General features: G+C 36.4%; 1 protein-coding gene across 3 annotated transcripts in view; it reads left to right on the forward strand.

The window, feature by feature from the left end:
- The window catches only part of LOC121735211 (mitochondrial carrier protein Rim2), a 30880-nt gene that overhangs the window by 7154 nt on the left and 5527 nt on the right, over window positions 1-18199 (forward strand). For 2 of the 3 annotated variants that reach the window (XM_042125946.1, XM_042125947.1), the window contains exons 3-5: window positions 9630-9787; window positions 13027-13205; window positions 17498-17610. In XM_042125946.1, the coding sequence (XP_041981880.1) occupies window positions 9630-9787; window positions 13027-13205; window positions 17498-17610 (450 nt within the window). The remainder of the gene's footprint in view (window positions 1-9629; window positions 9788-13026; window positions 13206-17497; window positions 17611-18199) is intronic. The other variant, XM_042125948.1, reaches the window with a different exon arrangement.

The raw sequence follows: 18199 nt of genomic DNA on the forward strand, positions 1-18199 counted from the left end.
TTTTTGACACAGTTACTCTTCTATTAGTTTTTACCATAATATATCATTATGTCAGTCATTATATCTTAAAAAAATGAATTTTAAACTTTGTTAGTCTCGCTAAAACTCGAGAAGGGCTCAACCGATTTGGCTAATTTTGGTCTTGGGAAGTCCAGGGAAACTTTATATTCGGAGATATGTGATGCAAATTTCACCGGGTCAACTAGTATTGTGCTGAGAATGGAGATAAAAAAATGAATATGTAGCGGACTTTGTGTAGTAACTGATTTCTTTTTGTTTACAAGCCATTTTATGTACCAAAATTATTTGTTATTAACTTAATTTTGATTGTTTAATTGAATTTATCTAAAATGTTGTGCATATCTATAAGTGATGATAAAATATAGCCTATAGCCTTTTTCGATAAATTGGCTATCTAAGACTGAAAGAATTTTTCAAATCGGACCAGTAGTTCCTGAGATTAGCTCGTTCAAATAAGCCCTTTCAAATAATTTCCCCCATTTTTTCTACATTTTCGTCTATTTCTTAGCTCCTATTAGTCTTACCGTGATAAAATGTAGCCTATAACCTTTTTCGATAAATGGGCTATCTAACACTGAAAGAATTTTTCAAATCGCACCAGTAGTTCCTGAGATTAGCGCGTTCAAATAAGCCATTTCAAATTATTTCTCCCGTTTTTGCCACACTTTCCTCTATTTCTTCGCTCCTATTAGTCTTAGCGTGATAAAATATAGTCTATAGCCTTCCTCGATAAATGTGCTATCTAACGCTGAAAGAATTTTTCAAATCGGACCAGTAGTTCCTGAGATTAGCGCGTTCAAACAAACAAACTCTTCCCAATTATAATATTAGTATAGATTATAATATTAGTATAGATGTAAACATTAGCTGTTATTTATTTAATGTTGTTTAAAATGTATGTGTTTATATTGTTGATGTGCATAAATAAATAAATAAAAAAAATAAAGTAATTAATTTTAATAAGTTTAATATCTGCAAAATGCAGAGAATATTCTATATCAGAAATTTCTCTTCCTCGTTTAAATAATTACTCGTAGTAAACATATTTTGCTCACTTCGAAATAAAAATACGGTGATTCACACATTTATAAATATTCACATTTTACACACTTCGGTTACAGCCACGCCATTTTAAATTTTAACAAGGTAGGATTTTTAATCTATATATATATAAAACTCAAAGGTGACTGACTAACATGGTGATCTATCAACGCACAGCCCAAACCACTGGACCGATCGGGCTGAAATTTGGCATGCAGGTAGATGTTATGGCGTAGGCATCCGCTAAGAAAGGATTTTGATAAATTCCAACCCCAAGGGGTTCAAATAGGGGATGTAAGTTTGTATGTAATAATACTGCTTAACGCGAGCGAAGCCGCGGGCAAAAGCTCGTATTATTATATTTTGTAACGTAATTTCTACAAGGACAATGGACATAATATGTATGACTAAGATATGAAGGTTTGTAGAGCTTGACCCTCACATAATAAATTTATTTATATTTATTTATTTATATTTATTATCCTCCTTACTAATCAAATATTTACACAGCGAATTAAACTATTTATGCCAATTGCCATTAGCCGTAGCCGTCATGTTTAAAGGCGTACCATGCCACGAACAATTTTTAACTGATGTTTATTTGGTGCCCCTAGACTCTAGAGTCTAGAGGTTTTTTAGAAATGTAGAGTCAGCGGTTGTGATCGTATTTTGCCTCGTCTTGGCTACATTTAACATGGTTGTTTATGCCTACAAATGAGATAATATTGCATATTTACACCTGTTGCAATGACCGCCTTATATTTCCCGCGCCAATGGTTGACCTTGCTCAATGTCACACATAATATACCTACTAGACCCAAGGCCCAGATATAAATAGAATCATACTTACATTACTTACACACATGCACATTTGTGCAGTCGAGGAAATTGTACGCTTAGCAGATTTTACGGTCATAAGTCCACGTCCAGTTTGTGTTGAAAATTGATAAAATATTATATAGATAAAAAAGAAAACGTCAAGTTGATTGACTGATAGATCAACGCACAAGCCAACGAAATAAGAAACATGATATTTCGCACACGCGTTCCACTTATTCACTAAAAAGTATTTTTCAAAATTTCAACCCTATGGATATTTTTTTAATGAAATAAGGGGGCAAACGAGCTAACGGGTTACCTGATGGAAAGCAACTTCCGTCGCCCATGGACACTTGCAGCATCAGAAGAGCTGCAGGTGCGTTGCCGGCCTTTTAAGAGGGAATAGGGTAATAGAGGAGGGTAGGGATGGGAAGGGAAGGGAATAGGGGAGGGTAGGGAAGGGAATAGGGTAGGGGGCCTCCGGTAAACTCACTCACTCGGCGAAACACAGCGCAAGCGCTATTTCACGCCGGTTTTCTGTGAGAACGTGGTATTTCTCCGGTCGAGCCGGCCCAGTCGTGCCGAAGCATGGCTCTCCCACGTATAAATCCCATAGGGATGAAATTTTGAAAAGCGATGAAATTTTTATTTATTTTATCAAAGTGAAGCTTGTAAACAATACATTTCCTCGGCTGTAGCCTGTAACACATACATACATACAATGAACCATCGTGACCTTTTGAGTTGATTCATTTGCAGTTGTTTTCGCATCGGGTATTCCATAACCACACGTTGCATGTCCATGGGTCACAATAACCACTAAGGCTGAAGACGTAACAGATGTTGCCAGAGTTTTCTATAACCTCTTTTTAACCGACTTCCATGATTAAGGACTAAGGAGGCGGTTATAATATGTTCATAGATTAAAATTATCTCATATCATATTGCAAACTTTTAAGACCACGTTTTCATTTGTCATAATTATACAGAACTAGACATTCCGTGCAGCTCCGCCCGCGACTATACTGGAACCGTACTTTACCTTTTCCCCAAAAACGTAACCTATCCAGGATTTTGTCATTTTAGTTGTGTTTTAATTCAGTATTCAGTATTCACAGCCTCTCCATTTATTAGTAACAAGTAGCAGTATTAGTATTTGCCATTTGGCCATCAGATAAGTTAATGTAGCGAAATACAAACGTATCGTGCGTCACACACGACTGAGAAAATTAACATGTGGCTTCGTGAACTGATTTGGTAAAATTCCGTCGTGTGATGTATCGTGGTGTGATAAAAATCCGTAAACACTGATAATGTAAACATAATCGTGAATCAATTAAGAAAGTTTTTGACAGTTGTTTTTTTTACGGAAAGACACCAGCGGATGAGCAAAGGGGTGGGTTTTGTAAAGGCCATAGGACTCGATTTATATGTTTCCGCCCGAACGCGCGATCTGGCGGATACTTCGCGAAGTATGTAAATAACAGCGCGTAAATACGTGCTTTATTTATCGAAAACTTTGATGAGTGGCAGTCTTCCACAGTGCGTTTTTCGCGTAACTTTCTGCCGCGCACTGTAAAACTCTGGAACGAACTGTCACCAGCAGTATTTCCGGACCTATACGACCTGCAAACCTTCAAGAAAAGAGCGTATTCCCTCTTAAAAGGCCGGCAACGCACCTGCAGCTCTTCTGATGTTGCGAGTGTCCATGGACAGACAGACGGTCAGAAAGACGGACAGACATCAAAGTCTCAGTAATACGAGGGCTGCTATTTATGTATCCGGAACTGGCCACTTACAAGAACAATATTTAAAAAGTAATTACAACATTTGAAAATAGAACTCTTTGGTTGAAGAATACATTTTGTTTCATGTGATTGTCAATTATTTTTCCATTGTGGCGTCATTTTGAAAATTGCGTGTCTTCATTTGCCATGGATTTAACGCGTGAACATTTTCGTGCAATGATTTACTACGATTTTCGGCGTGGGCTAAATCAACAACAGTGCTTTATTCAACTCACCGCAACTTTTGGAGATGAAGCACCATCAAAAACCACTGTTTATCACTGGTACAGTGAGTTTAATCGTGGGCGGTCTATGCTCACGGATGAAAATAAAGAAGGTCGCCCAAAAACAGCTGTTGTCCCACAAAATATAGATGCTGTGCGGGAACTAATAATGCGTGATCGTCATGTTACAAATCGCGAGATAGAGGCGTCCTTAGGCATAAGTATGACGAGCATACATAAGATATTACACGAACATTTGGCTGTAAAAAAAAAATATGTTCGCGTTGGATTCCGCACAACTTGACAATCGATCAAAAACGGGCTCGTGTCGATTGGTGCAAAAAAATGATAAAAAAATACAACCGTGGTACGTCAAAAGCCGTTTATAATATCTACACAGGTGATGAATCTTGGATCTATGCATATGACCCCGAAACTAAACAACAGTCAACGGTGTGGGTGTTCCAAGATGAGCCGAAACCAACAAAAGTTACTCGTGCAAAAAGTACTTTGAAGCAAATGGTCGCCTGTTTTTTTGGAATTAATGGACATGTGGCTACAGTGCCATTAGAGAATCGTAAAACGGTTAATTCTGAATGGTATACGACCATTTGTTTACCAGAAGTCTTTGAAGAAATAAGAAAGGACAACCGACAACGCAGAATCATATTACATCACGACAATGCTAGCTGTCACACCTCAGCTGAAACAACTCAGTTTTTGGAGGGTCAAAAGATCGAATTGACTGGTCATCCGCCGTACAGCCCTGATTTGGCACCTAACGATTTCTTTTTATTTCCATACACGAAGAACAAATTACGTGGTCAACGTTTTTCGAGCCGCGAAGAGGCTGTTGATGCGTTCAAAATGCACGTTTTGGAGATACCTCAATCAGAATGGAAAAAGTGCTATGAAAATTGGTTCCAGCGTATGCAAAAGTGTGTCGATCATCGCGGCGAATATTTTGAAAAGCAATAACACCATATTAAATGATATATGTTTGTTTCTTTTTTTAATTCCGGATACATAAATAGCAGCCCTCGTAGGGTCCCGTTTTCCGGGTCAGGACTTTCTGTATGTTTATCTCCTAACTAGTCTAAACAAGGTACTAAAGTCAAAATTTCTGCTTTCGACTTTTCCAAGCAGAATCATTCGTTTACTAGGCTACAAGTTGCCGCAATTCAGTTCGCGCTGAAACCGTACATTTTTGTTTAACGTAAGCTCTACCATGTCACGGGAGTCTGGACAGTACTTGAAGCGTGACAAGCATACACACTCGCATTATAATATTAGTACGGTTTAATGTGTTCACGATATTTACTATAGCTATTTAGACTTGCATTTCAGTTATCTTTCAGTATGAGTAGTTGATAGGATATCGCATAACATTACAATATTTATGAAGATAAAACACATGTATACAATTTGGAACAATTTAAAGTAAAACATATCTAAAAACAGTCAACAGACCATGTCAATACAAGCGAAAGTCTGTCTGCCTGTCAGTTACATCCTCATTTTTTCATGATCAAACTGCTAAACCAATATTACTGAAATATGCTTAGAAAATGGTACTTTTAGAGTCCCCAAAACTATACAAGACTATATAGAAAAGGAGATAGTTTTTATTCCAGAGAAATGTTAAAGTCCCTCGCGATTAAAAAACAATCGGCGAAACGAAAAAGCAGGTCAATATCTGGTTATCTCAACTCTACATTTTTAAGGCCTACAAATTTCTGTGATTCAGAAAACTCATTGATTTGTTGTAGTCATGGCATGAGGTTACTTTCAGTTGTTGTCTTTAACTATATTAATCAAACGTCTGTCAAGCAGCATAAGCTTTACATAGCTTTATTCAGTAAAGTGCTCCAAGGCTTTAAATAAACGTGGACGGGGCGCTGCTGGTAAAGGAGAACTGTCAAAAATGACGTTTTGGTATGATAAAAGCGTTAGTTCCTTTTCTCGCCACGTTCATTTAAAGCCTTGTCGAGCTGTACATAGCAAAGCTTGTATGACGGTAGCTAAGTAGCATAAGTAGTATGTGCCCTGTCTACTGTTTGTTCTGTCAGTTGGTTAATAACATAATTTCTTAGCTCTTACATTTTATAGATCATCATCAAAATCCCTGATATAGACGGATTACGGAACGACCTCTGAGGAAGAGCGTATAATTGTATAATTTTAAGTTACAGCATTATAAATTTTATTTTTAAAATATACATTTTTTAACTCGCTTTTTTTTGGTAAAAAGTGGGCCCCCTGCGAGTTTCTTTCGCCGGTTCTTCTCACCGGGTTAGTTCCCGAACCGGTGGTAGGCATCATGTAGACTTTCAGAAAATATTTGCAAAACATTTATTCTGAATAAAAAAAATTGAGTTTGAGAGCCAGCACTTTTGCTACGCTTAAAACTACTTATTTTTAAAGTCTCGAAGCTAAAAGGAGGGTAATGATTTTTGTTGCCATAACAACAATGGCAAGAAAGGCGACACCCCAGTAATTATCAGTACTGTTTTAGACGAGAAAAAAAGCCATTTTGACAACGTGCCAATTTAACACTGTATCACTATACTTTAGCCGACAGTCATGTCTATAATGTCAATGTTTCTACAATATTTTGTCAATTAATTTACGTTTGTTCTTATAATATCTTGGTCAACTTGCCAATTTTAGGGTTTACGAATATGCGTACATTTTTACGTCATAGTGACGTAAATATCTATTTTGTGACGTCATAGAATGAATCTATCCGATCGTAGACTTCCTAAAAGCTATTATTGTATGGACTGAAAACGATAAGAATTTTTAAATTTTAGTTCTTCGTACAGTAGGCATGCTAATTGCTATACTCCACTCGGGCAACTTGTCGCTAGCGGTCATTGTCGTCCTGTCAAAAACTTGTCATTTTCCATATAAAACCACGATTGACAATATCTGACACTTCATTGTCAATCGCGGTTTATATGGAAAATGACAAGTTTTGACAGGGAGTCAATGACCGCTAGCGACAAGTTAGCCCGAGTGGAGTATAATTCAAGTAACTTTAGTCAGCTTTCATTGTCATTTTTGTTGTTTAGTATTTTATAGAGAGTTATTCTGTTCCTAAATACGTAGGATTCGCTTTCACAATATTTACTTACATTTCGAATGGGAGTAAAGTACAGTTTGGCGTTTCGTAGAGGCTCTACGGGCGCCGCGCTACCAAAGTTGATGCAATATTTTGACTAGATTAACAAAATACTTACTAAGATAATTAGGAATTCTTAGTTTATTTTTAAATTAGTTAGGTAAAAACTACGAATAATAAAAGATAAAAATGTATTTTTTATGATAATTAGCTCTACGGCAAGTCAGATTTTTTCAGCTTATTATATTTTTGTTTTGAAATCTACAAACTCTTTAGAGTTTAGACTGCTAAATTAATAGTCCACTCACAGTCACAAAATACCATAAGAGAGAGAAGAAACGAGTGGATGAAGCGCGTAACAATTTGAAAACTGTATTTTTTTGCATAAATAGAGAATTTAGAACTGGGAAATTATAAAAAAAAAATGGAAGAACGCACATTTCTTTATATACATATAAATGTATATGTATAAATCAACTAGATAATATTAACCAGATGGTGTAGGTAGGTAAGTTACAAGGTTAGTTCAAATTACAAGGGCATTGATGAGCATTGCTGTTATATATTGTAAAATGTTAGTAACCGGGTTCATCCACTCGTGTCTTCAATACAAAACATCTATTGTTAAGAGCTACTGCCCTCTGAAATGCAATAGCTATTTTGGCTGTACACAGTACTTTCTCTAGCAATAGAACACAGTATCCATGGCGGTGCTCTTCATAACAAAATCGATATTTTTAGCGTGCGCAAAAATAGCTCGCGTATAATTTCATGAATTTCATGACCCAATAACGTGAGCATGATTTGAAGTACGATTTCGTAAACAAAATATTATTCATGTTTCTTTTATTTTTAACTCTTGATATAATAAGTAATATGTGACTACTATAAAAGTGATTTCACAAATCACAATAACATTTAGAAAAGAATAAACATTTTAGAATTTATTGTAATGTCAAAGATTATATCCGAAAGGAGTTTAAAATATTTGCTCAAATCTGTAAAACATATGCAGCCTTTAGGCATCCATTACACGGTAGATTTTTCTGTCAGTTTTACCACAGTCATGGCTGTAACTGATGGATAACCTACCGTGTAAGAGCGTGACAGACGGAAGTTGCATGAAGTTGATTGACGAAAATCTGGATATCTTGATTTTTGCTTCATGCAACCATCAGTCACGAATTTTGAGTGAGTGTTGTCACATCTGACAAAATAAAAAATTAGAAACGTATACCTTTGAAAATTTTGGCTTTGACTGACATAAAACTGAAGAGAATTGAGTGACCGTCTAATACCATTCGTCAGTCCATCAGTCAAACATGATTCATGATTGACGGAATTGACTGTCGCTTTCATGAGCATGTAATGTATGCCTTACATTGTAATCCAATGCTAACGTCGTTATTTTCTAGAGATCATCTAATACAGGGGTTCCCATACTTATTTTGTCTACTTTAAGAACAAATAATGTTTTAGCGCCCTCATTGTTTCAATTTAAAATGCATCCAAATGAAATAACCCCACAAGCCTCTATACAACGCCCCCTTTTTTTTCTGGGACCCACACCATTCAGACCTTCAGCGCCCGCTATCGCCTACTTTGGGAAAGACTGATATAATACCACGAAAATAGGTACAGGTCTAAAAATGTCTATGATAGAGCTATTCCTTAATCGATTCTAATTTCCCGATGTCCAGGATATTGGGCACCTATACCTACTCTGCAGTCTGCAAGGAACTCCGAAAATAATGAGGTGTCCTTTTGTGCTTATTCCTCTGAGTTCGCACCCAAATGGCTTGTATCGCGGGAGACCAAAACTCTATGATAGAAGTGTTGCTCATTTAAATTCCATTTCTTCTTGTCTATGGGTATCGGATTTTATTATGTTGTTTTGGCCTCTTGCTGTATACGGCCAATCAGTGGCGTAATTTTCAAAGACGCTGCGCGCGAGTTCCAGGAAATAATGCGGGTTATTTTTCGAAAATTGAGCCACAACCGGCGGCTTCTCTGCTGATTGATTCCTCGGAACTTGTGTGCAAACTTTTACAAATTTCTCCACTAATCGAGCTTATACCACAGAAGACTATGAAACTCCATGATAGAGCTATTGATAAATTCAATCCTCATTCGATCGTTCAATCTCATTCGATCGCGCAGGGTGACTTCAAAATTGGTTCACATAACTGGCCATAGGTGTATACCGTAGGAGGGTAAATGGGGCTACACGCGCCCATCGCGACCAATCGTATGCAGATTATCTAATGCCATTAAAATAGTGACATCTCTAAGAAACCTCCTCGATGATTAAGTATTATTCTCCTTGTCTAAGTTTATGGGAATTTGGGTACCTATGTTTCGCGCGCGAGCTCCAGAGAATGCTGGTTTCTTGGAGCTCGCTCGCGGGGTGACATCAAATTTGCTCCACTAATTGGGCATACACCGCAGCAGACCTAAAAACTCCATAGTCCGTGATAGAGAAATTGCTTAATTCAATCCATTTTTTTGGATATTGGGCACCTATACTCCGTGCGCGAGCTTCTCTGCTGATCCCTTGAAACTCGCGTGCGGGGTGACTTAAAAATGGATCGTCTAATTGGCCATATACCGCAGGAGGGCAAATGGGGCTACACGCGCACGATGGGCGCGATGTTCGCCCACAGCAAGCAGGCCGATCGTATGCTGATGTCGTACACTTGCCAGGTGCAGCCGTACGCGCGGGCCGGCCAAGCGCGAGCCGCGCCCCGCATGAGCCTCATACAGTGCATCAGGTGAGGATACAATCTTCTTTTTCTTTTCCCTGCAGGCTTAGCAAGATTAGAATAGAAATGCTAAAATGATATGCTCGGATAGATTTTAAGGAATAAGGACAATATGACATTTTTTTGTCAATGGGGATTGACCATTTAATTTTGCTCATTACAAAAACATTTCGAGGAATAAGGTCAGTGATAGTTTTTCTGTATATAAACGAAAAAAATACCCATTAGTTACATAAATTTTTGAACAAATATGTTTAACCTTAGTTTGACCTTCAATGGCGTTAAATTAGCAATAAATTCGACCAACATTACGTTTCGAACTTTTGGTAAGCTTCTCGTATCAGCTTTCACATAATGAGAACTTGCATTTGACGAACCAGCCATTATAAATAAGATTGAAAGGAAATTTAAAACATACTGCAGAGGTCAATTGACCGTCGATGATGACGTCAGAGCGAAACTTTAAAAATGTATTGAGAAAAAACTAGTCAATGAATTTCAAAATTATTTAATTTATATTCTTAAAATACCCTATTTTAACAAAAAAAATATTAAAAAGTACATGTAATTTTTTTTGCACAATGCCCATTACAAAACAAAACGAAGGAATGAACAATTCGTTCTATGATAGGAAGAAACGCTTTATATTCTCTGACCTACAGGATAAACAGGGATAAGCACACAAAATTTCAAAACAATCTGTTCATTAGGTTCAGTTTTTGTGGTTGTTTCGGAGAAATTAAGAAAAAAAAACGCGACACCAGGATTTTTTTTTAAATATTCGATAGTATGATTCAGAACATTTTCTACTCTCATGCATATATTTAACGCCTTCAACTTACGTCGTGACCATAATTGCCTAAGTAGCATAATAGAAAACAAATACTTTACACTGATACAGTGTTATCACAAGAATCGGTTCGGTCTAGTAGAGGCCAACGTCTGTTATCACCTCAGTGATAAGGCGGTCACGATTACCGCGCGTGATGTGGATTTGCACACATATACTGTTTATCTCGTTAGATACAACTTGCTTAGCATGGTCAAAGAAGAAATGCGAAAAAGAAACACTGACAGGAAATTCTGGCATAATGACAGATTTCGTTATTCTGACACAATGTCTTTGCTTGTGCAGCCATTGTCAAAGTATGCTCCGCAAAACCCTGGGGTCCCAAAAAGATCCTTGTAGGGGCTCTACGGAAGATACATAATATATAAATTGCTTATAAAAATGTCATTAGACACCAGCAAAAGAAAAAAACAATAACTCATTCAAGGACAAACCAGTATATTTTTGGCGTCCCTCAAAAATGTCACTTCTTAAAAAGGTTCCGCTATCAAAAAAGTTTGAGAAACGCTGTCTATCGTAGAATATTTTCTATAAAATAATTGTATTATATCTGATATTATATCAAAAATACATCATATTATATTTTCTTGTTTTCTTTTGAGAAAAATACTATAGAGATCTTGCCTTGTTATAAAGTTCTTATAATGCGCTGCTGCAGTGCAGCCATTGATGCGCCACCGTTCAATACATAATACAGACTATAAAAGATAGAATAGATTAAAATACTTAAGTTAAGGTTGGAGGAAAAAATACCAAAGAAATAGAAGATATATTCATACCCCCTTACTAATAAGCTTTGAATAGTTATACAGCGTGTTGTTCTTGTCACACAAGTGACATTTTTAATTGGATTGAAGAAGACAAAACACTGTATAACTATTCAAAGCATATACACCGTTTATTAGTAAGGGGGTCTGTCTATAATCTATCTATTATTATTATTATTATAATCTATATTATTTTCCCTTCTCCTTTTTACGCCTAAAAGTGCGTACCTATGACAAGTCTTGACTCTTGATACTTGTTTAAATAACAGCTTAAAATAGTAACTAAAATTACTAAAGTTAATTAACTATATTTTCTACCTCATTTTGATTAATATGTTAAGAATTTGTAAAGCTTAAAGAGACTAAAGTCTCGTTTTTATTCGCGAAACTTTTACGTTTAGTATTGTTTTGATAATAATAAATTAGCATATAAATCGCGTATAAGTGGGCGTGGAACCCGCTTGACCGGTTGTTTAGGATTTATTTTTTTGGCGGAACGGTAAAATTAATTTTATTAACCGACTTGTAAAAGATTTTTAACATTTTTACGTGATGAAGTATCTCATTCAGTCTATTATTCTCTTTTGTTTGTATTTCGATTACAATTCAGTGCTGAATTTATATTTTTATAGACATGTTTGCCACTTTATTTCTACCGCCCCATGTACGAAATCTGCCGTCCCCTTATGACGCTGCCAACCCAGGCCGCGGCCTGTAAGGCCTGTTTATAAATCTAGGACTGCTGCAACTTACAATCTCGTATTTATTTATTTATTTTCCTTAGTCAATTTGGCCTTGCAGCAATGTTAGGACTTTTAATTACAAACGCGAAGTCTCCAAGGTCGTTTCCATTTGCGACTTAAACTTGAACAATATCCGAGACGAATTTTCGGTTGATATGTGAACTAACATTACATGTTTACCGAGATAGCTATTTACGTCATATAACTTATTTGTAAATATCTCGTTAAAGATTGATAACGTTAATTGATCTCCGTTTTAAATATAGGCGTAAACTTTCCTCTTATTATCGTCGCTTAAAATAATTTTGATGCAAGATTCGTTAATGGAAAATTATCGTATTTTTATAAAAACACACGACTTATCAACCTGTTTTTGTGCTTAAAATACTGTATAAAAATATAATACTCATAATTTTCCAGCAACGATCAAGACTTGTAAATCAACTGCTGTCAAAGAATCCTTATATTAATATGTATACAATGCTCATTTAAATATACCAATGTACTGTGTATTTCTAATTTATGGATAATTATATCTATATATAATATCATATATATATAATATCATAGCCTGTTCAAGTATGTTACAATAATTGATTATCTATTATTATCTTTTATTTAATATCTCCAATTGTGTGTAACAAGTTATCAATGTTACATTAATTTACAGCATATTGTACTGTCCATCTATCCATCTTTATTTTCTCATGGTTAAACAATTTGACTAACATTCAATATTAATGAGTATTATTTTACATTAACACTTGCTTTCGCTCACGGTTTCCTACTAGAAAAACTGAACCTCTTTTCACCCCGGATTTTGAAAATATTTCTTAATGTTCTCGCTCTTTTTTGATAAAGTATCTAACAATATCCATATGTTTTCAGGCACATAGTTAAGAATGAAGGCGCTCGCGCTCTGTTCAAAGGCCTGGGGCCGAACATAGTGGGCGTGGCCCCGTCGCGCGCCATCTACTTCTGCACTTACTCGCAGGCCAAGGCCATACTCAACCAGCGACTGCCGCCCGACACGCCCATCGTGCATCTCTCCGCCGCCAGCGCCGCAGGTAGAGTATTGGCACAATAGACATAACTACCAGTAGTTCGACTGCAAAGAAACGGTCAGGTTTTAATATTTGTCAAATTCGTCAGGTTTCACTAGGATTATGAACGGAATGTGCCTCGCGCTGGCTGATATAATTTATTTTTAAATATTTAAAATAAAGATTTCAAAATTGGATTCTGACAATTTTAATCGCATGTGCCAAAACACAAACAACAATACGACCAAAGAGGAACACGTCCAGCGAATATGTCATAGTTTTAAATTCGTAGACTGTAACAATTTAACAACCCTAGCGATTTTCATCATAATACGTCAAATTTAAAAACTACAAGATCAGTTCTAAGTCGGCATACTCTATAATTCTGTCTACCCTGGTATTGGCCTGCACTAGGCCTTTTGGACTCTACTAGGCTGTAAGGCCTTTGCGACTATAATGTTTATTGGCCTTCTTTCATTAGCTTGATATTACAGGGCAGGGCTTCCCAAAATTATATTTTGTACTTGACGCCCTTGGGACTTTACCATTTCTTTAAGACGCCCCTCAACCCAGCCCCCAAAAATACTTTCTAATTTTAGAACCAGCCCTATTATATACATTTATATAGTTACTAGGAAATAATGATCAAAATCAAAACACAAGCATAAAAATTTTTTAAAAATATTAATGAAAGATATTAAGAGGATACACCAGGGGCGAGAGAAATTGAAAATAGGTATTTGAAAATGTATTGCTGTCTCACCATTCTCAAGTCTCCCGCCGCAGAGCGCGATAAAGACAACACGACAAAAGTTCTAATAAAAGAACAGAAAATCTTCGATTCGTTGTCCGCTGATTCCTTCTCCAAAACTTAATCGATTTAAGTAATTTTTTCATTAAGAATTAAAGCAAGGCTTGAGCTGTGTTCCTATGTTTTATTTTTTTTGTATATTCTAGCCAGTTTTGTTTTCTGGGTGTTTGAACACAGAAGAAAATCTGGCCACTTTTTTTGGTTTTTGGACGTTCTTATCTTTTTTAATAATTAAATTATGAAAAAAAAGAAAACATAGGGACATGCTAATAGTGGCCATAGATATTCAGGAAAAACTATACCGGCATTATCCAAGAAGGAAACAGGGGACAGCGTTTGTATGGAAAAACGGCGGTGTGGAATCCTCTTAAAGCCAGCAAGGCTGGCTAATGTAAAGGCTGCGCTTGCTTTTCTGACCATAGCTTCTGAAACCGGGGATTTAGACTGCCCGGGATGTATGAAAGACATAATGGGCGAGGGGTTTACTCGATTTGGTTGTGTTGACATGCGACGCCCTGGGACAGTGTTGCGACGCCCCGGGGCGCCGCGACGCACAGTTTTGGGAAGCCCTGTTATAGGGTATAGACCTTTTGGAATATAATTGACTGCAAGTAAGCCTCTTTGACTATTTAGACTGCGCGTTGGCCTTAAAGGCTTGTATGTACCTATACCATTTGGACTCTTCTGTGATGTAAGCAGCCATTTTAGACTAAATTGGCATTTTGGAGTACAACGTTTTAAAGCAAAATTATATTGTTTGTGTGAATTTTTATAAAGCAATGTCGTACTCAAACGTGTTCCAAAACCGGTTGATGTTGATAAATCTGCATTAATTTTGTTGCTGACTCGGAACTCGGAAGTCCGAAATGCATAATGATTTCCGCAATATTTTGATGATGATACAGGAACTGATCATCATTCAGAATGAAGATGGTTATAATTATCTTATTATACTCACAGATCTTTTGGGGTAGGACTTAGGTACAGGGCGATTTAAATATACTTATAATAATAAAGATACTTATGGTCATTTTTTGGGCCTTAGAAATTTAAAAAATATTTCCACGTTTTGTGGTGTTTAAAAAAAACCTGATTATAGTGGTTTTGCATGACACGAGAACAAAAAAATACAAAAAAAAAATCCTGTGTGATATTAACAAAGAAGTAAAGATAAAGATAATTAAAATAATAATTTAAAATGAAAAACTTTACTCGAACACTATTTTTACTATAATATTATGTACTTATACGTATATATTTGTATATTTTAGATTGTTTTTTTTAGTGTTTAGAGATTGTTATCTGTTATCTATTATTTGTAATGTACATACATCACATCACATATCATGTATGTTCAAAAACATATCCCTTCTAGTGTCTTTCTTTTCAGATAAATCAGACTTGAGACTACCGACTACCATAACAAAATCAATCGAGAGCTTGCGATAGTCAATATGGCAGCACGCCAAAATGTTGTTGTTTTGCTGTCGAGTTTAATGCGGCCAAATTATAAATTGGCGGTACACGACCGACCGTACCTACTACACATGTCTGACTAATACACCTGCTTTTGTGATTCTTAAAGTAGGACTTTGAACTTTATTTTGGAGATAATGAAAATGTTTAATGAATTTTAATGTGAAATAAAAAAAGTATGAACGTGCTTTCAAGGCCATCATTGCGACAGTAACACTTCTTAAACAAATATAAGAGTCTTTGTGATTTCTTTTTCTATACCACTAGTTGTAGTTAAGTACATAGTTATCTTGTTAAGTTCTGTTGATTTGTGATAAAAAGTTGCACGCAGCATAATATAAATTAGCTATCTCTTATTTCCACTGACCACCCAATGGGTGAAAAAAAAAATTTAATTCTGTTTTCAAATTGGTATTTTTCTCCTTGAAAGTAACTACTGCTCTATAATATTTTAAATTAAATTTGTAGTTCTTAATATATTTATCCACAATTTTACTTTCTGTGATCCTATCTTCTCATAATCAGACCTCACCAAAATGTTATCTTATCAGAAGTCACATTTCTCTTATCTCATTTTATCTTTCACTTTGGTGCCAAAGGCGCTTAGGTACCTATCTTCAATATTATTATTACATTACTGCGCAAAATATAGTATCTTATCTGGATATCGTTGATGCACTAGAAATCTTCTTTTTCGTATATAAATAAATTTAATGATTTCGGGCCACATACAAAAAAAAAGAGGTCTAGCCATGGAAAAGCCTTTTAAGCCTAATTTTAACAAATAAACTCGCTTTTTTTTTACAGGAGACCCTTGAGTCTTGACTAAGCTTATCCCTTAAAATAGAACGCACTGCATTTATAAATTATACATAGGTACTAAAAAAGTAACACTAAAACATTCTTAAATTTATTAATGCTGCTAGCAACACTTTCTCTAAAAAAATAAAAAAAATCCCTTAGATATTTTGGTCCCTTATTTTACTCTATTATTGGAAGTTGGTAAAGCGAAATGATTAAATACCATCTCAATTGGCCGGTCATGCAGCCTTGACGAAGATTAGCGCTAACCATTGCAAACGGCGCCATATCAGAGCGCCAATGTAACATGACTCCGGCTTTATATGATACTGATATGGCGGAAGAGGTCAAGCAGATTTGTTAGTGCAGACAAGCTAACGATCTATGTAATTGTAAATACACTATACAGACACGCATGCCGTGAGAAACGGAATTCTAGAAGTGTACAATATTGGTATAGTAAGCGCTATGTTGTTATTTTGTTGTCTTATCAGAGAAGATAAAATCAGAATAAAATATGGTCTTAATTAGCAAAAAATGTTTTAGCTAAGAATATCTAATGCTAAGTACTCACATGCGGTTTTGCTCGATAGTTTTACTCCAAATCGAGTAATAATTACTGTGTGGACCGCAAAACCATAGTAAAAGGAGAGGAAGTAAGTTATTTTCATACAAAGGCACCGCGCGCGGCTTGTATGTGTGCGCCATAGTATTTATGCGTCGCCACGTACGGCACACAACAAAATCTCGGCCAGTTTAGCTTCGTGGGTACCGCCGAGATTTTGTTGTGTGCGGTATGTGGAGACGCATTGATACTATGGCGCACACATACAAGCCGCGCGCGGTGCCTTTGTATGAAGATAACTTACTTCCCCTCCTTTTACTATGGCAAAACTGACAGCGCGAAGGCTCGCATCGAGCCGGCTTGATGGAATGAAATATATCGATAATACTATCGAACAATGCTGAATGTGCTTTTGCTCGACGTTATTGCTCGATCGAGCAAAACTGTATGTGAGTACTTAGCATAAGATGTATATTGCCTTAGAAGTAATTAGGGCCTGCTCTTCCGAGCCTTTGTCCAATAGGACATAGAGACAATCACAATCTGGCAACACATAACGGTTGTCTTAGTTAACAGGCAACATTAAAAATATGTTGCTAGATTAAAAAAAACTTGAAAATCATTTTAAGATACACTTTTTACTAAAAATACTATTATTTTCAGGTTTCGTATCGTGCACCATGACGAATCCTATCTGGTTCGTGAAGACGAGACTTCAGCTGGACGGAGCTAATGTGACTGCTGTGCAGTGCATAAAGCGGATATACACCACTACGGTGAGTTTTGTATCACCTGTACCTCGCACCATATAGCTTACCAGCTAGATGGTTAGGCCTTTCCGAGTTTATATTTTTTATGAGAGTAGGACACTTTATCCGGCCCCATGTACGTAGTCTCTAGGGCCTCAATGGACGCTACCGTCCACAGAAATAAATCAAGATAGAACGGCGACGCGCGTGCCATGCTAAGGAATCGCTCGTCTCAATTTTTGCTTTGCTTTTAGTTAGAACTTACCCGTGGAAAGAAATACCTCTTATAAGAACGTGGGCGGGGGCGCTGCTGGTAAAGGAGAACTGTCAAAATGGCGTTTTTGTATGATGACCGCGTTAGTTCCTTTTTTCGCCACGTTCATAGATAGCCGTGTCGAGCTCAAGGTTATGGTTAAATATGGTTGATGACGTCCATTTTTAACTTTAACCAAAGATTTGACATTTTGCATTGTAGTTAAAGTTACAGTTATAGTTAATCGTATAAGCTATTAGCCGCGCTCAGCTGAAGTGTAGTGTCACCTAGTGCCGTCTCATCTTTTACTTTTACAAACTATGACTAGCATCTAATTCGCGCTGAATTTGCTAGTGAATTCAA

The sequence above is a fragment of the Aricia agestis genome, chromosome 17 (assembly GCF_905147365.1).
Source record: "Aricia agestis chromosome 17, ilAriAges1.1, whole genome shotgun sequence".
NCBI lineage: Eukaryota > Metazoa > Arthropoda > Insecta > Lepidoptera > Lycaenidae > Aricia > Aricia agestis.